The 19,432-nt window shown below is 39.4% G+C and overlaps 2 protein-coding genes across 5 annotated transcripts; both read left to right on the top strand.

Moving 5' to 3' along the window:
* Positions 1-717: 717 nt before the first annotated feature.
* Positions 718-10,828, top strand: LOC103978510 (uncharacterized). 2 transcript variants are annotated; one of them, XM_009394330.3, is made up of 3 exons: positions 718-1,071; positions 1,526-2,242; positions 9,270-10,828. In XM_009394330.3, the coding sequence occupies exons 2-3, from the start codon at positions 1,538-1,540 to the stop codon at positions 10,593-10,595; spliced, it is 2,031 nt and encodes a 676-aa protein (XP_009392605.2). In that variant the 5' UTR covers positions 718-1,071; positions 1,526-1,537; the 3' UTR covers positions 10,596-10,828. The 2 variants fall into 2 exon arrangements, with proteins under 2 accessions (XP_009392605.2, XP_064955890.1); XM_065099818.1 differs by having other exon boundaries at positions 726-1,071; positions 1,209-2,242.
* Positions 10,829-11,857: 1,029 nt separating this feature from the next.
* On the top strand, positions 11,858-18,066 carry LOC135607769 (uncharacterized). 3 transcript variants are annotated; one of them, XM_065099815.1, is made up of 16 exons: positions 11,858-12,016; positions 12,115-12,190; positions 12,514-12,645; positions 12,733-13,102; positions 13,188-13,283; positions 13,555-13,634; positions 13,760-13,835; positions 13,910-14,077; positions 15,187-15,291; positions 15,401-15,496; positions 15,581-15,673; positions 16,177-16,218; positions 16,370-16,411; positions 17,055-17,185; positions 17,267-17,393; positions 17,652-18,066. In XM_065099815.1, the coding sequence occupies exons 1-16, from the start codon at positions 11,941-11,943 to the stop codon at positions 17,805-17,807; spliced, it is 1,866 nt and encodes a 621-aa protein (XP_064955887.1). In that variant the 5' UTR covers positions 11,858-11,940; the 3' UTR covers positions 17,808-18,066. The 3 variants fall into 3 exon arrangements, with proteins under 3 accessions (XP_064955887.1, XP_064955888.1, XP_064955889.1); XM_065099817.1 differs by having other exon boundaries at positions 11,953-12,016; positions 12,518-12,645; XM_065099816.1 differs by lacking the exon at positions 16,177-16,218 and having other exon boundaries at positions 17,652-17,947.
* The last annotated feature ends 1,366 nt before the right edge of the window (positions 18,067-19,432 follow it).

The raw sequence follows: 19,432 nt of genomic DNA, 5'->3' as shown, positions 1-19,432 counted from the left end.
CTGTCTAATCTAATATGATATCTAAGAGTTTTTTTGTTCAACTCTAACTTTATCTAATTTATTGGATTTCAATTTTTTTTACTTTTTTAAATATATATTTTTGACGATCTTTAATTTTTATCTATTATACTTAAATAAAATTATTCCTTTACGACATGATACTAAGGGTCTTAAGTTCGTATATTAACCTCCTTTGATCTCGATCGAGATCATGATCTATATTGATCTATATGTGTGGTTCCAACTCATTTGATATCAATGCCTTGACCTAAGCTTTCTCATTTAAAGATATCATCATGTTCTACTGAGACTTAGCACCTTTCATGCTACAATGGACCATTAACAGACACTTTTTGATGACTACTCCATTGCCTAACCCTCTGGAAACAAAAATAATTGCATGTGAGAGATGATATCAACATCATTGTAGTTATACATTAATTGCATGTGTATTTGTCACATAGATTTCTGCAACATTGTTCACATTAGAACTGTATTACAAGCACCACTCAAATTTGTATTGATTAATCCTCTCAGATTCCAAGATTGAGCAGCAGTCTCATAAATACCCTTAACAGTAGAATCTACCAGTGATCCCTATTCTACTCTGCAAGCATCCAAGTGATTTAGCTCAACATGCTATCAGCCAACTCATGTGTATCTTATTTAAGCACCAGCTTGTCACTGCAAACTTTTCCTTTCTGACCAACCAAAGCCTTCCAAGAGTCCATGATCTTTTCACTTTTCAGAGAAGTGGTATAGATTTGATGTGATGGTACAAAAAGAAGGATGCATTCATCATTATCTGCACACCCCAACCCCAAAGTTCTTCCCCACTTTTTTTCTTTAAGAGGACACAGGAATCTTTTTCTTTCTTCTTCTTCTTCTTCATGCCACCCTCCCATCTGACCAGAAGAATTATCTTCTCTACATCCTAAGATTTAGTTGGAGAGGAGCACATACTCCTCTCTCACTCTCTCTCTCTCTCTTTCTCTCTCTTTGTTTCCTCTCAATGTTAATGGCACTACAGATCTATTTCAGAAAGAAGATGACTTGGTTGTATTCTCCACTGTAAGTTTCCTCTCCTTATCTTTTCACTTTGTTTCTCTTTGCTGTCAAGTAAGGTTATTCTCCAAATCTTGAGCTTCCTTTTCTCTTTTGCCCCTCTAACTTCCTTCTGCAATCTATGAATCTCTTCTTGTTCACAGTGGATTGTGAGTTGAGCCTCTTGACTGTAAACTATGATGATGAACTGATATCTGCAGTTGTTGCTTCGAGTTATTGTGAGATTTCTTATCGTTCTGGCAGATTAGAAGAGCGAAAGATGTGATCTTTTGTTCTGTCTTGTATTGCTTGATGAAAGCTGAGGATCTGTTTTCTTTCTGTTTCTCCATGTCCCACTGATTTTGCTTGATTTCCCTGTGAAATCTTTGCACTTAGAATGATTCTTCTCAGTTAGGCCTCTGAAATCGGGTTCTTGATCCATCTACCTGCCATGAACTTGACGTGATCTATGTTTTCTCAGTCTTTAAGCCCAATGCCGGAATCTTACTTTCCCCTCCGGTGGGAAAGCACCGGAGACCAGTGGTGGTATGCCTCCCCTATCGACTGGGCAGCTGCCAATGGTCACTACGACCTCGTGCGGGAGCTGCTTCACCTTGACTCCAACCTCCTCATAAAGCTCACATCCCTTCGTCGGATCCGTCGGCTTGAAACGGTCTGGGACGATGATGCCCGGTTCGCCGATGTTGCCAAATGCCGGTCCCTTGTTGCGCGGAGCCTCCTTCATGAGTGTGAGACAAAGAACAGGAAGAATTCTCTGATCCGTGCTGGCTACGGTGGATGGCTTCTCTACACTGCAGCCTCTGCAGGGGACATTGGCTTTGTGCAAGAGCTGCTTGATAGAGATCCACTGTTAGTCTTTGGTGAAGGCGAATACGGTGTCACCGACATATTCTACGCCGCAGCGAGGAGCAAGAACTCGGAGGTTTTTAGGCTTCTGTTTGATTTTGCTGTGTCGCCAAGGTGTTCGATGGGCGGTCGAGGAGAGGTGGTGGAGGGGTCAGATGGAAGTTCTGTTTTTAGGTGGGAGATGGTGAATAGGGCCGTTCATGCCGCTGCTAGAGGAGGGAACACGGTGTTCCTGAAGGAACTTCTTGAAGACTGCTCGGATGTCTTGGCTTACAGAGACATTCAGGGATCGACCGTCTTGCATACTGCTTCTGGTAGAGGGCAGCTTGAGGTGAGACTGCTTCTACTCTGAGCAATGTTATATGGCTTATCCTAAATAGACTTGATTGTGATTCATTTTTATTAATTGACGCTAAAATTTTCTTTTGGACTAATAATGGCATGACAAAAGTATATTTTAGCTCGCACCTCCTTGTATACTATTAATGAAACCGTTTTTAGGGCAGAATATTTATTCTTTTTGTGGTTTCAGCATCATTAAAAGGTAATCTAAGTGCATCATTTCCACCTTGCAAGACCTTATCGAGTGCATCATTTTCTATTGTGTCTTTCATTCCTTAAATATTTATTCAATATTATAGAATCAGTAAGCCATAACTATCATAACTCATATGGGGGCTCTTCAAATATTTTGATAGTATGTTTCCAATTATTGAATCTCAAATTTTACTGATGAAATCAATTGATAAATTATTTGATCTAATCCATGCGTTGAGATAAGTGTGCAGGATTAACTACTATAACAGTAAGGCGTAAAGCAGATGATGGGTCGGAGTCGAAGATTCAGACGATATATCGGGAGCTCGTCGAGAGTTCATCGTGAGATCACCGAAAGCACGCTAGGAGATCGCCGGAAACACGCTGGAAGACTAGTTACCGCAATTCCTATGATGTTGCAAATTGTGCTATCCGTAATGGGTATATGATGTCTTAAGAAATAGGTAGATACCCTTTCGATTCTCATCAATATGCCCTTAAATTTTCATCCATAGAATCTAGACATGTTCATAAGGGTAAATATATTGATTTAGACGAATTAAGTGATTTGGAACCTATTCAATGGTTTGCTAATCTAGACATTCTCCCAAACCTTCAAATGAGTGAACCTATCTACCCTAGACTTGTTAAGCTATTTTACAACAATTTACATGTAGATGAAAATGAAAGGGTATCTACCTATCTCTTAGGACATCATATACCCATTATGGATAGCACAATTTACAACATCATAGGAATTGTGGTTAAAGAAAGAGGGTGTTATTTTATAGGACAATGAGATCAAGAATCAGTTGAGACTACTTACACTGATGCCTTAGGAACAGTTTTTAGTAATCCTAACTTAACTATTCTTCCAAAAAGATGCGAATATTTACTACCTTTAAGTACCAAAATACTTCATCACATCCTGATATGTATCATTCTTCCAAAACAATATCTTCATGATAAAGTAAGCCAAATAGAATTAGGTACCATGTATTAGATTATGAAGGGACACAACAATTGTTTTGGTTACCTAATCCAACAAAAAATGATTGAACTATAAAAAAAGGACATGATACTTCTATATGGTGGCTTAATCACAAGACTACTTCATGCCTATGATATTGCTATCCCACTCGATGAAGAAGTTATAAAATTAGATAGATTTAGTATCATAAATAGAAACCTACTTCGACGGTTGAGATGTACATTCCCAAAATGGTATATGGACTAGACTGCCTAGAAGGATCGATCCCCTCTAACCGGAACCAAAACTTGAAACACCAATTTTTACGGGTAATCAATCTCCTCCAACTGGTCCCCCTGAGGCATCACCTCCAGTAGAGTAAGCACCTCCCTCATCTATCTACGATATAGGGACTCGGATGGATCGATTTGAACAACATCAAGATCGACTTGAACAACGCCAAGATTAAATTTTAATTGAGTTACAGTAGATTCATCAACAACTCAATACATTGTTTAGACATTTTGACTTGCCACCACTTGAATAATTGTTTATGCCTTTTTTATGATGACAAAGGGGGAAAATGGACGAAATCTCTCTTTTTTATTCTGCTTACTTTGATGTTGTAATCCTATGTTGTTTACCTTGATGTTGTAAACTTAAAATACTGCTTACTTTGATGATTCTGTGCTTTGATGTTGAAAATTTTCATGTTATCTCTTCAAATGATGAGTATGATGATGCAATATCGTGCTTACTTTGATGCTGAAAGTTTTTGTGATTTGGACTTGAAAATTTTTGTGATTTGGACTTAAAAATGGATGTCATGCCTTGACATTATTTCTATCGACAAATACATGGTATCATCTTTAGATTTGGAAATCATGATGTGCATGATGATAATAAGTCTAACTTATCAATTTGATGCTTGAATTCAAAGCTTTGAATTCAAGAGTGACTTTTCTCAATTATGGCATATAGATAGGGAGAGTAAGTTTAACTCCTTTACCAATTGATTGTCATGATAAAAAAGGGGGAGATTGTTGAATCTTGGATTTTGATGATAAAATCAATTGGTAAATTATTTGATCTAATCCATGTGTTGAGATAAGTGTGCAGGATTAACTACGATAGTAGTAAGGCGTAAACTAGATGATGGGCCGGAGTCGAAGATTCAGACGATATACTAGGAGCTCGCCGAGAGTTCATCGTGAGATCACCGGAAGCACACTGGAAGACTCGCCGAAAGCTTGTCGGGAGATCGCTGGAAGCACGCCGGAAGACTAGCCGAGAGTTCATCGAGAGTTCGTCGGAAGCACGCTGGAAGATTCGCCGAGAAGTTCGCTAGAGGATCGCCGAAAGAGAAAACGACGTACCGAACTAATTGCTTGTCTTAATCGTAGTTAGAATCATAGATAAAGTTAGGATTGGGAGGTGATCTCACTAACTTAATTAGGAGTCAACTGGGCTCTTAACAGGGTTGAATTGGGCTGGATTGAAACAGCCCATTCAGCACCTGAAATCAGGGTCAGCGGTGGCACCGCCTTGTCACGAACGGTCGTCGCGCACTTGCAACAACTCCATTCAACGAACTGTTCGTCGCTCACACCTACATGTATAGCTGCTTGACAGCATGTTTTCTCTTGGTTTTGGGTCATTTTGTTTGTAAAAATGTAAGTTCGAACAAGCTGCAGCGTTACAAAGCGACCGCTCACCGAACCGAGCAAAACAGCCTAAAACAACTCCATTTTCGTGTGTCGCGGGCTGATTTCTGGAATCTACCTCCGCTCACCAAAACGTCAGCCATCTCAGCCCCTTGGAACCCCTCGGGTGGCACAGGGCTGGATGGGGCTTCGGTATAGTACCGGGCGTTGAACACTCATTCGCAAGTTCGCACGTTGCCTTGACGGGAACTTGTTGTCACACCCGGGACTCGGTGAGCAGCTGTTTGTGGGCTTTCAGCTGTTCGTTCAACCTTCTAAAGCCCTTGTTTTCCTCCTCTCCCTCTTTTCTCTTGTGCATGCAAGGTGCTCGCTGAATTGCTTGTAAAGCTTCCCCTCTTTTCGCGAGACGTCGGGACTTGTCTGTCGCTCGTTCTTTCGAACTAATCAACTTTCTCTTTTACAGGTCCTTCGGGACCTACAAGAGGTTGCAAGTGGGCTGATCTTTGCGGAGCAATATCGTAAGGGCGAAGCGCGACTTAGGCAACGCAAGTTAAGTTCGCGTCTTGGCCGCAAGGATGCCTCACGCCCCTGTCAAGCGGTGGTACCGCCAGAGCTTGGTCTCCGAGCTCTGTCATGCGATAGTACCGCCCAGACTGGGCGGTGGTACCGCTCAGTGTCGGATGTAAGGCAGTAGTACCGCTTGATAATGGCGGTGGTAATGCCAGTACCCCGAAAATCCAGGATGAGACACTTTTTGACTCCATTTATGAAGTCAATGGGGCTTATAAATAGCCCACCCTTTTCAGCATTAAAGTAAGCAATATTTTAAGTTTACAACATCAAGGTAAACAACAGCATTTTAAGTTTACAACATCAAGGTAAAAGAAAGAGGGTATTATTTTATAGGACAATGTGATCAAGAATATGTTTAGACTACTTACAATGATGCCTTAGAAACAATTTTTGGTAATCCTAACTTAATTATTTTTCCAAAAAGCTGCAAACATTTACTACCTTTAAGCACCAAAATACTTCATCACATCCTGATAAGTATCATTCTCTCAAAACAATATCATAATGATAAAGTAAGCCAAATGGAATTAGGTACTATGTATTGGATTATGAAGGGACACAACAATTGTTTTGATTACCTAATCCAACAAAACATGATTGAACTATCAAAAAAGGACATGATGCTTCCATATGGTGGCATAATCACAAGACTACTCTATGCCTATAATATTGCTATCCCACCCGACGAATAAGTTATAAAACTAGATAGATTTAGTATCATAAATAGAAACCTACTTCCACGGTTGAGATATACATTCCGAAATGGTATATGGACTAGACTGCTTAGAAGGACCGATCCCCTCCAACCGGAACCAGAACCTGAAACACCAATTTTTAAAGGTAATCATTCTCCTCCAACTAGTCCCCTTGAGGCATCACCTCCAGTAAAGCAAGCACCACCCTCATCTATCTACGACATAGGGTCTCGGATGGATCGATTTGAACAACGTCAAGATCGACTTGAACAACGCTATGATCAAATTTTAACTGAGTTACAGTAGATTCATCAACAACTCAATACATTGTTTAGACATTTTGACTTGCCACCACCTGAATAATTATGTATGCCTTTTTGCTGATGACAAAGGGGGAGAAATGGATGAAATCCCTCTCTTTTATTCTGCTTACTTTGATGTTGTAATCCTATGTTGTTTACCTTGATTTTGTAAACTTAAAATGTTGCTTTGATGATTTTGTGCTTTGATGCTGAAAATTTTCATGTTATCTCTTCAAATGATGAGTATGATGATGCAATATCGTGCTTACTTTGATGCTGAAAATTTATGTGATTTAGACTTGAAAATTTCTGTGATTTGGACTTGAAAATGGATGTCATGCCTGGACATCATTTCTATCGGCAAATACATGGTATAATCTTTAGATTTGGTAAATCATGATGTGCATGATGATAATAAGTCTAACTTATCAATTTGATGCTTGAATTCAAAGGCCTTGAAATTAAGAGTGACTTTTCTCAATTATGACATATAGATAGGGGGAGTTAAGATCCTTTACCAATTGGTTGTCATCATCAAAACGGGGGAGATTGTTGAATCTCGGATTTTGATAATGAAATCAATTGGTAAATTATTTGATCTAATCCATGTGTTAAGATAAGTGTGCAGGATTAATTACGATAGCAGTAAGGCGTAAAGTAGATGATGGGCCGGAGTTGAAGATTCAGACGATATACTGGGAGCTCGCCGAGAGTTCATCGTGAGATCACTGGAAGCACGCTGGAAGACTCGCTGAAAGCTCGTCGGGAGATCGCCGGAAGATTAGCCGAGAGTTCGTCGGGAGTTCGCCGGAAGCACGCCGGAAGATTCGCCGAGAAGTTCGTAGGAGGATCACCGAAAGAGAAATCGACGTACCAGACTAATTGCTTGTCTTAATCGTAGTTAGAATCATAGATTAAGTTAGGATTGTGAGGTGATCCCACTAACTTAATTAGGGGCCAACTGGGTCCTTAACAGGGCTGAATTGGGTCGGATTGAAACAACCCATGCAGTACTTGAAATCATGGCCGGCGGTGGCACCGCCTGGTGACCCATACTCCCTGGTGGTTTGGGCGGTGGTACCGTCGGCAGTTATTACCTGCCAACGGTGGTACCGCCCTTGTCAGGCGGTGGTATCGCTAAAGCTCGATCTCCGAGCTCTGTCAGGCGGTAGTACCACCCAGACTGGGCGGTGGTACCGCTCAGTGTTAGATGTCAGGCAGTAGTACTACCTAGTAATGGCGATGGTACCGCCAGTACCCCGGAAATCCAGGATGAGATATTTTTTTGCTCTATTTTTGAAGTCATTGGGGCTTATAAATAGCCCACCCTTTTCTACATGAAAGGGCACGAAAGCATTGGCATAATCTTGAATTCTTGAGTCTTAAAAGCGTTGTAAAAGTTAGAAGAGTTCTCCTCCATCTCTTAGCCTTGTAACCATCCAAGAAAAAGGAGTGAGACTTGTAAGGGTTATCTTCTAAACCCGGCAAAAGGAGAAAGAGCTGTAAAAGGTGGTTGGCATTCGCCTGTTGAAGGAAGGCCTTTAGTGGATGCCGGTGACCTCGACGGAGGAGGAATCCGAAAGTGGATGTAGGTCATTTCGACCGAACCACTCTAAATTTTGGTTTGCCTTTCTATTTGTGCAATTTACATTACTGCAACTTCCTTAACCTTCTCTTAGCACTTTTGCGAAAGCTTTCAAGTTCAATTTATTTTTGAAACGGATTGAATTGAAACGAACATTTTTCCGAAATCAAAAATTTTTCTGCTGCACTAATTCACCCCCCTCCCCTTTAGTGTCGTTCTTGATCCTAACACCAATGCATGTGCTATTACTGGTGTCCGCAAGTCGAACCTCCAACAAATTATATTGAAGCTGCCTATCGAGGCATGCAATTATGATTAGTTTCTTTAGGACATGGATCAGAGATTCACAATCATTTTCTTTGAAAAAAGCCATGGTACTTGCATGTGACTTTTGCTCCAATCTAGAGTTCTTATCTGTCAGAAGAACTAAACATACATGAAGTGGTTAAAATTAATCAATCCAGTGAAACAGGAAAAGTTATCGTTTGAGGCAATAATCATACTCTTGCATTTTAATCAGCTTATTATTCTATGAACTACTTAAGGATAAAAACTTACACTCAGCATGTCTGATTACATAAAAAAATTAGTTTAACTATTTTTGGATGATTCTATGAAGCATAGGGCATATTGTTCTTTCTGAAAGGTTAAATGAACTGATTCATCGGACAAACAAAATAATTTAGCTTTACTACAAGCCACACCTGCTGCTTTGTTGTTGTCATGTTTTCTCCACATTTATCCTCTCTGTAGAAATTCTCTTGATATATCAAATGATGCTTTTTCTTTTCAATATAGTTTCTCTTAATATGTCAAATGAGTAAATAAACTGCTAAAGAGCTAACAAGTAGGGTTGGCTGGACGTTACTCTCCAAGCACCTTTCTCTTGTAGTTAAAAGGGTTGTTGTGTTCCTTGTTTTATACTTGATATAGTAAATGCTTAATAAGGGTGATATTGTCTACTGGAAATATTCTGAATAATATTCATATTATTTTTTAATTATCGTTTACATATTTAGACAATAAATGCAGGTAGTTAAGGATCTACTTCTATCTTTCGATATTATTGACTCTAGAGATAATCAAGGGAATACATCACTGCATGTGGCAGCCTTTCGAGGACACTTAACCGTTGTAGAGGCCTTGATAATGGCTTCTCCCTCGTCCTGCAGTTTGATAAACGAACCTGGAGATACTTTCCTTCATATGGCAGTGGCAGGTTTCAGGACTCCTGGCTTTCGGAGACTTGATAGGCAAATGGAGCTGATGAAACAGTTGATTAGTGGAACCATAGTGAATGTTGAAGACATCATCAATGTCCGAAATAATGACGGAAGAACCGTCCTCCATATGGCAGTGATTGGCAATGTGCATACTGATCTTGTCGAACTTTTGATGACCGTTCAATCTATTGACCTTAACATTCGAGATGCTGATGGAATGACACCTCTGGACATACTCAGACAACACCCACGATCGGCATCATCTGAGATACTGATCAAACAAATAATTTCTGCTGGAGGAATTGCAAACTCAAAGGACTACAAGGCAAGGTATGTCCTTGCTTCCCACCTCAAAATGCAAGGTACTGGAAATAGCCCAGGCACTTCCTTCAGGATTGCGGATGCCGAGATATTCTTGTACACGGGCATCGAAGCATCAGAGGTCAGTGGGAGGCCTAGCTCATGCTCGAGTACCAGCAAGAGCGAAGTCAGCCACCCCAGTGCCACGGACGAAAACCATGGGTCTTCAGATAGAAAGAAACAAAGTTCTGTCAGCAATGCGGCAAGACGTCTCAAGATTCTACTCAGGTGGCCCCGTCGGAAAGAGAAGACAACTGAGACACCAAAAAGGGTTGGTGATGACGACTCATTTGACTCGTTCAAGAAATTGGTCAACCAAGAAGACACTCCAACTCCCCTCCGACAACGATTCTCTAAGGCTACATCACTTCTGAACAACAAGCGGACTCTTTCTGTGAGAAGCACCATCCCAAGTCCTTCAACAAAGAAGAAATTTACCGCAGGTCTGATGCACGGGGTGTTTCAATCCATGCCGCATCTGGCTCCCTCGGCACGCACTCCCTCTAGTTTGTTCTCAAAGTCATCAAAACCATCATCCACAATGGAGAAACAAAAAGGCATCCTTTTGGAGAATGAAAACGATGGTGCCTCTTGTTCCAGTTCCTCGATTAATTGCGGCGCGACAGAAAACATGACCCCAAGATCTAGTCTTGTAAGTATTAGACTGATGAATCAGTACTTCTGCTTTGGGGCACAGAACCTGGCAGCGGATGATTCAGGCAGCGAAAAGCAATCTAATCAAGCATCCAAGTGCTCGTTGGTATCAGTGGCTTGAGACGGTTTAGTAGGAAACTCGAGAAACCGATGTTTTCGGTACAGTCAAATCTCTTGGCTGGCCCGTGCAAGTTGTCTAATTTCCACCAGGCGTGCTAGTTTGTCCTAGTCTTTGCATCCTTGTGATATTGTCGTTGGCACTGATGACATATTTCGAGTTGATATAGCTATCAGATGCTTTTCTAACGAAACTAAGGAAAATAAATATAACTAGTAATGATGGTTTTTAGTTCATATCCACATTTGAAATACAAATATGGGTAAAAATATGCTTGCTTGATGCAGATGACAACCTTGCCATGCAATTGTCTCCTATAGCCTATAAACCCTGCAAACTGAGTCCATGGCTGCAGCTTATCTAATCTTCTTGTTGTTCCTGGGATTTTGGAAATCAAGTAATGATGGAACAAAGACCTTCTGCTGATATGGATTTCTTGCTCCCTGTTACAACCCAATGAAGCATACTTGTTACTGAAGCACAGGATGATTTAAAGCTCCACCCAGATTTATTTTATTTAAAGAAGTTAAATTTGATTAACTATATCCTAGCATCAATCAGAGTGGATAAAAACACTCAACCCAGAGAGCCACTCTCACCTCAGACTTCTTAGCCAATCAATTGGTCCATCTTCTTATCCTTCCTATGCATACGAGAAATGTTATATTACATCAAAACAGTCCAAAATATGTTTGAAAGTATTGGTAAGGATCCCTCAGCCACAACCACTTGCAGTCTAGCCAAGACCGCCATACCTTCATTGTACAACACCTCACCTTCTCTTCTCTTTCTTCGAAAACCTGCATCGAACAAAAATAAACCATTACCTCAAACGATCCAAAACAGATTAAACTAATAAACCTTGGAGTAAACTTTCTGATGTGAAAAAACAATTACAGATTTCCCTCTTGGTCTCCCCGTTGACATGCTTAGGAAAGAAGATAAAAGAATAATAAGATATAATCCACATACATTAAAGAATTGAGAAGGATGCCTATTAAAGAGAGAGAGAAGCAAATTAAACCAAAAAAAGAAAATACAAATACAAATAAACTTATCAGGAAACTTTGCAAGCTTCGAGTGTCGTCGACTCATCGCCGATCGCGGGTGAACCGGAATTCCAACATAACACCACCGTGGTCTGAGTCAACCCGGTCGTCTGAGTTGGATCGGGTTAGGGTCGGCCTTCGACCCAGTCGACTCGGCGAGACGCGCTCTTAGCAGCATCATCCTTGGCGTAAAATAGGTATATAATGCCCACACGCCTCATTTTTCCCGCCATTTCCTCCTCGCTGCCGCCTTCTCTTCGCCCTACGGTTCCCCTGCACCCAAGCCCTAAGTCCTCGCTATGGAGCAAGAGATCAAAGCCGAGTTCGAGAGTAGCGGCTTCTCTGTCGACGATGACGACCAAATCCTCCAGAAATGTATGTATAATCTCTCCTCTCCCTTTCTCTCTCTGTTTATCTCTCTCGTCATATTTGAATACCGATGCCCGTTGTTCATTCTTTTTTCTGCCGATTAGGTCTCACTTACTGCATCAATTACAAGCTCAGCCCTTCCGATCTTGTATCCAACTGGGAGATCTACTATCTTAACAGGTAGGTGTCTCGATTTCAGGGGTTTAGCCCCAACTTGATGAGTGTTCACAAAATTAAGCAAGCGTGCGTATACATTTATTTCTGTGTGGGATAACACGTTAATTCATGGGGTCGAACAAGTTGCAGGTTTTTACTCATATAACCACATTAGTATGTGTGTATATCTTGTGGTTGATAGTCTCAACTTTTAAATGACATTGTGTTGTTTATTCTGAGTAACCCGAATGGTTCCTTAAGAATTTTGATTTTTTGTTTTCCACTTATATTGTGTATATGTGTAATATTCTTTTGTGTTTCTTCGAATGTGGTTATATTTTTTTAAGGCAGCTAAACGGCTTGAAGTTAGAAAATGCTCACATGGATGGTTTCTTGTCCTATCTGCAAAATGAGACGAAGCAGAAGATTATTAAGGAGGATTCCCACTTGCATGTTTACTCCAGTGATGACGTCGAAATGTGAGTGTGGATAACTGTATGGAAATCAAATTTTTTTGTGCAGGCTTCTAGGTAATAATCTTGATCTTGAATAATAATTCTGAGCAGGCTTTTAGGTGATGACCATGATTCCACAGTGGGTATTCTCAACACCCCAAACAGTCAATACGAGAAGCTACATGTGGATACATATAATTCTGTATCGACTCCTAAAACAAAGGAGAATCTTTTGTCATCAAAAGATGCAACTGACATAAGCAGTCGTATCACTCCTTTCGGACAAAGGATTAGCAAGTTCACATCACAGTTTGTCTTCAATTCTGAGAGTGTGGAGAATAGGTTAAGCGGTCAAGAGCTCAACGACATGGAGGATGACATTATAAGACGAGTCCAAACTACCGAAAGATGCAATTTGCAGGTGCATCACTTGCAGCCGCAATCAGGTTGTAGGTTCATGTATGACAGGACAAAAGATCGGGTAATCAGCACCACCAGGACAAATTTCATGTTCCTCTTTGTATTCCCAGTCTATACAGTCTTAAACCATGGTTATTGTGCCTCAGTTTAATTACCTAGATAACCGGATTAGGAAGCATGCAAATGCATTCACGTCATATGGCCTTTACGGAGAACCCTCTGATGCTACTTTGGCTTCCCAGGTATTTGCTTGTTCAAGGTTTTTTTCTTTCCCTTCCATGCTTAAATAAGTTAGAATTTGGTTTGATTACCAAATTTACTAGGACAGGAAGTATTTATCTTTGGTCCTTTATAGAAAGTTCAATTCGGTACCTGTTTTCATGTACATGTTAATAGTCCTGTCCTGTACATTTTCTCATCTTATACTGGTTACACACAAAAATAGCTTTTTCTGAAACATGACAGTCGTATGACTTTCTAAGAAAAACATGACTCTGTCAATTTTTCTTCCAGGAAAATACGTTTGCAGTTGGGATGGTTTGTTGTGATGGAGAAGGCCATCTAAATGAAAAATCCATCTTGATGCAAGGAAGGTAGAAGTATTTAGTTCCTCCTAAATAACCCATGTTCTTTTGTTATTCCCACTTGTTTTAAGGTTCCTATCATGTTGAAGGCCACAGGTCTTTTTTAGTCATTTCTTTTTGCAATTTTATTGTAGCACTGAGCTTTCTGGGGGACGGCGTGTGCGTCTTGATCTTCAGAAGTTGGCACACTTTTCTTTGTTTCCTGGTCAGGTAATACTGCACAATAGAAAAGCAAGTGATTCTATATTTATTGTTGTTCTTTTTACTTAGACTGGCGGAATCAGGTGATTGGTGTTGAGGGTCATAATCCAAGTGGACATTGTTTGATTGCCACAAAAGTAATTGACTACTTGCCCAGTTCCCTTGATGTTGATCTGCCTCCTGCTAAGAAGCTAGCAATGGACCAGGACTACCAACCTACATCTTCTAATGACTCAAGAGTGCTATCATTGGTATGTATACCATGTACTTTGTGTTCTGAGCTTTACCTGCATGGGGTGACATACATACTGTAATCTACTATCTTATGTCTGTTATATAATGTGCTTGGCATGGGGTTGTACTAGGTATCTGTTGAGGGTCCAGGCATTCCTCTAAGGACGTGTTGTACATCTGAAAAAAAAACACAGCATATCTGATAACAAAATAACATGTGTAACAAGAGAAAAGTATATATTTAGGGCCTTTTTACAAGCTATATGCAGTTGACAACATGTAATTCTTCCACCATTTAGCTTAGCTCTATCAAGGACCATTAATGTCCATCTCTCTATCGTCGGTTACCTTTTTCTTTCCTGCAGCATCTATCCAGGTTTCTTTTGGTTTATTTATCCCCCATGTAGCAACATCTAGTTCAACTGTTTCACGCTCCTTACTGGTGCAAAAGAAAAGGTCACCAAATGTTCTTGAAAGAAAAGAAAATGCAGCATTTTGCAATGCATTGTCTTTTGGCCATGTCTAACAAAGAATGTGTTTATGGGTATAAATACCTGCTGACTGCTTTTGGAAATATGTATCATGGTGTTTTTTCTGGTTTTATAATGACTTGAACAAAATAGGAGACATATAGTACTACTCATTCCAACAAATCATTTCTGAACTGTTGAGAAATGATAAAAATGGAATATATGTGCAACTTGTAGACCACGAAGTTGTTTTTTTCCCAAAGATCACTCAGATGTCAGAAACTTTGTTGCCTCTTGAGTGGTTGCAGTTCCTAGAATAAGTTTTAGTAAATGAACCAACTAGTTTCTATTCAACAAATGGATCTTATTAATATATCGGGAACTGTCTTTAGTTACAGTTCTCTTGAAGTTCTTTTCTGATGTTTGCTGGGATTGCTCATGTAAGATCTCATACATCCATGAAGATTTAAATGAAGTCACATTGATTGAGATATTTGACAACCTACCAACTTTGTTGTTGGTAGATTTATAGATTTATTCAAGAACAAAAGAATTAGCATGGAACAATATAAAGGCTTTATTGTCATGATGTGATTGGTGGCTACTTTACTAACCAAGGGAAATTATCTAGCTAAAGGCTTTCAACTTTTTTGTAGCTTATTGCAGCAGGTCCTTTCACAACAACTGATAATCTCTTATTTGAGCCTTTGAAGGAACTGCTTGCATATGCAAGTAGGAGGCAGCCTCAACTGGTTATTTTGGTGAGACTGTGATTGTCCAAGGCTCCAAGCTTTTCTATATGTTGCTATTATGATTTTTGTGCTAAAATTATAAAAAGGTTTGGTTTTCTGATTCGATATGCCCTGGCAGATGGGTCCTTTTGTTGATTCTGATCATCCGGAGATAAAAAGGGGAATTGTTGATAGAGTATTCGATGACATTTTCCACGTTGAAATTCTTAGGAAGGTGTGTAGGGCTATTTTGCAGTCATTATGCAGATTGCCAGGTGTGCTTTAGAAATCTGATATTTCTTGACATTTTCTGTTGCAGTTGTATGACTACACCAAGTATATGGGCCCTTCTGCCCGTGTAATCCTTCTGCCATCGATACGTGATGCTCACCATGACTTTGTTTTTCCACAGGTTCTTGTCTTGACACCCTTCAATGCATTAGCAATACATTTTACATTTTCCTGTTGCAACCCTCAGCTGAAGGGGATCCAAGGCACTCAGTTCAGCAGCAAGTGATGCTGCTTCCCTTTAGGACCCATCTGCTGCTTAGCTAATGGGCCCCTGAGGGGAGGTTGCATCAGGCGGGTGTGTTTGGTGTTCATATGTTATGGTTGAAATTCATCCTTTATACTATCAATTTTTCTTTTTTGTTCTCACAATGGAAGTGTTGCATCCATAACGGCATGAATATAATAAACTTATCAACAATAATTGCCAAAATTTAGCATATTGATGGCAAAGATGGAACAATATATATACATGCAACCATTATCCATGCACTCTAAACAGTTGTTTCTCTTTGTTTGCATAAATGGCACGGATATCCTGAGTCATAAATAATAAGTTGCTCCTACATTTAAATTGTTTTTTTATCTAATGACCTTATTGTTGAATTTATGTTATGTTCTCCACAGCCTGCTTTCGATATTCGTCAGCCAGATGATATTTCACATCAGGTCCTTCTTCCTGGGATCTGTTATTTTTTTCCTTTTGCTGCTTTCAGTAAAGTGCTCCTACATTTAAGTTCTGCTTTATTATTTTTACTCTTTCCATTTTGATATAGTTTCTCTTCTTGTTCTGCGCTGAAGTTGCAAATTTCTCTTGCAGATAGCTTGCCTTCCAAATCCTGGTCTTTTCAGTGCAAATGAGGTATGTAATCATGGATTTCATACTAAAGATAGGAATTAGATGTTAATGCAATCTTGCTGCAGTTAATTTGCTGGTTGCGTTACCACAGACTTTGGTCATGTTTTGAAAACAACATATTCTTGAATGCTCCAAGTTATGTTTAGAAAGAACCCGGTGATTGTTGCTACAATTTTTAGTGTGTTTTATCTTCTACTTTCATGTACTTGACACTGAAATTTCATTTTCTATATTTCATCACTGCTGCTGTTTCCCCACTGCCAATTGCCTTATTTAATCCTCCCTATAATTGCAGTGGTGGAAGCCCAGTTCATTTTCAACCTTCCCCGTTTTATTAAATCATGTGTATCACTGGATAATTTGGTAAAGCATGACCATAACATGTTCAATATCATTTTTCTATTTTTCTTGCTGGCAAGATTGGGAATTATAATTCGCTTTCCATAAGTATTAATCCATTGTCCCCAACTAACTTGCTTATAGCTGGGACTTCCCTTTTTTCTTTAGCCTCCATTTGGTATGTAAGTTAATTAATACAGATATTTGGATTTCTGTAATCTCTGAGTGTCAAGGATATGATTTCTGTAGCATGAGGTCACTATGCTTATTTGAGCCGTGCATTTGCCTTGTGCTCTTTATCTTTCAGATTACCTTTGGCTGTTGTACCATAGATATCTTGAAACAACTTAGCGGAGAGGAAATTTCAAGGACTTCAACTGATACCATGTCAGGTGACCGCATGGGGCGACTTGCAACTCATATATTGGGTCAGCGGAGGTACTAGAATGACACTCGGAAGCAAAAAAATATTTGTTCTGTTCCTGTTGCAATTAATTCTATGTATGTTTCTAATGGCAGCTATTATCCACTATATCCACCCTCTCTGGGTGTTCCCTTGGATCTTTCGCTTGCACCTGAAGCTTTGGACATTCCCCTTATTCCAGATATCCTAATCCTGCCCTCAGATCTTTCCCCATTTGTAAAGGTAAACACCATTACATCGACTTTTGCAGCTTATATGAGCAGTAATCTACTTCAAAGTCTAGCCATAATGGTGCTTTTTCTGAGTTGCGTTACCAAGGGCTTCTAATGATGTCCATCCATTCATCGTGGGAAATATTACCTCGAAATCCTATAATTCCTGCAGTTGATAACACTAAAGATATGAGAGTAAAGTTCTAAATCGTTGTCAAGTGTGATTAATATGTTTTTTCAGTCAGACATTTTTTTTTTGGGTGCACAGGCCTTGTCTCATAAAGAAAACGATGCAGAAGCCGCCACAAAATGCATGTGTGTGAATCCAGGAAGGTTAGCCAAGGGTATCGGAGGTGGTACCTTTGTGGAGCTTCACTACAACAGTGAACCTGAGAAGTCAAATGCATCGATAATCCGTATCTAGCTTTATAAAAGCAAAGACATCATGCATTTTGTAGGCTGTCGAGAGTTGCTCTATGCCTTGGTGGTTAAATGTGTTGTGTGTAAATGGTCTAGTGATGTTATATATAACATATAAGCAAACATGTCTGTTTGCCCAGGAAATTGGGCATTAGGTATTAGTCCTTCGGTAGCTGATGTTCTAATCAACTAATTCAGCTGGATTGCTGTATTTATATTCCCTGTTCTCAGGATTCATTCTTTTAGAATAGCTAATTAGCTATGTATGTGCTGGAGCTGTTTCATGTGATTGAATACTAGTTAGAGTTTGGATGCAGGGAATTAGAATTTATGGATCATCAGTCATATCTTTCCATTGATGATTTATTTTTCTGGTCTAATTCAACTGGATGCAATGTTTGTGAAATGGTTTCTGGTGTGCTTATTTAACACTTGATGTCTTATATCCATCAAATGCACAAACAATACTTGCATGCTTGTATTGCCATGTCAATGCTTCGGAACCATATGCTTCTTCCAACATGTATACATCATCATGATTTTTTCTTTCACGCATCACCCTTCTCAGAACTTAGCAGCTCCGAGTTGTTTGTGTTAAATACTGCCAGCATGAACATACGTGTACTCGTCCATTCTTGCATCATTGATGTGGCCTTATCAAAACCCCCAGTAGAGATTTAATGACTCTTACTAGATTTGCATGTATGACAACTCTAGAGTGGACCTTGCAACAAAGGGTAGGTGTAAAATTAGACAATCTTGCAATGAGTTGACAAAATCTTAATCAACTCGATTAGTCAGCATCTTCGGATGAGGATTCAAACTCTCAAGCATAACCATCCACATGATATTCCACTTGGAAATTAAATCAACATGAAAAGGTTTAGAAAAAAAAAAAAACTCTCCAAGACTTTTGGGATTAAATTTAAAAAACATTTTTTTTTATAACCAAAACTTGAATTGGTAACTATTAATGGTATGGATGTTATGTGTATATTAAAAAACAAATCCAAAAAATTATTAAAAAAAAAAAAGAATGATTGCAACTATAACCCACCTTTCCATCACTAACATTGAGATTTAGTTGCCATAAAACCAATAGTTTTACCACTGATTTGATAAAAAGAATAATTAAGCATCAACTTAAAGATGCATCCTGAGTTTAAGATTATGTAGGTATTTTGGACCAAGACTTTTAAGCTCTTACTTTGCCTTAGCTAACTCCATGGTGGGCATATATAAAGCTAGCTCTTAGTCTGACATCCACAGAGGACTCCATACTCACCCAAAAAGAACTACCAACAGCTAATTCTTCAAATAACAAATCTGTAGATCCCAATTCCAGAAGTCAAAATGCAAACAAGAAGAAACAACTTGCAGTATATTTGCATCATTCAGATATACTTCAGTACGTCTCACAAAATTTGATCTACTTGCGAAGTTTAGCTACGTATCATTTGAAGCTGGTAGGAGAAATTACAAAAATAAGGCGCCGCAATGGCATATGAAGATACATGGTGATCTTCTGCAGCTGATAGAGAGAACATTCATCGACAAGAACAAATATTAGCGCATCCTAAGAATAATTTTAGATAAGGTTACAATGCATAGAACGTGTAAAAAGTTTAT

Source organism: Musa acuminata, chromosome BXJ2-3 (assembly GCF_036884655.1).
Source record: "Musa acuminata AAA Group cultivar baxijiao chromosome BXJ2-3, Cavendish_Baxijiao_AAA, whole genome shotgun sequence".
Classification (NCBI taxonomy): domain Eukaryota; kingdom Viridiplantae; phylum Streptophyta; class Magnoliopsida; order Zingiberales; family Musaceae; genus Musa; species Musa acuminata.
This window is presented reverse-complemented; position numbering and strand designations above follow the sequence as displayed.

Excerpts from the sequence above, each read along its gene's own strand:
- LOC103978510 (XM_065099818.1), top strand. The coding sequence starts at position 1,514 with ATGTTTTCTCAGTCTTTAAGCCCAATGCCGGAATCTTACTTTCCCCTC. Across the intron at positions 2,243-9,269 it reads CTGGTAGAGGGCAGCTTGAG|GTAGTTAAGGATCTACTTCT; the intron begins GTGAGACTGCTT and ends CAATAAATGCAG.
- LOC135607769 (XM_065099815.1), top strand. The coding sequence starts at position 11,941 with ATGGAGCAAGAGATCAAAGCCGAGTTCGAGAGTAGCGGCTTCTCTGTC. Across the intron at positions 17,186-17,266 it reads CATATATTGGGTCAGCGGAG|CTATTATCCACTATATCCAC; the intron begins GTACTAGAATGA and ends TTCTAATGGCAG. Across the intron at positions 17,394-17,651 it reads ATCTTTCCCCATTTGTAAAG|GCCTTGTCTCATAAAGAAAA; the intron begins GTAAACACCATT and ends TTGGGTGCACAG.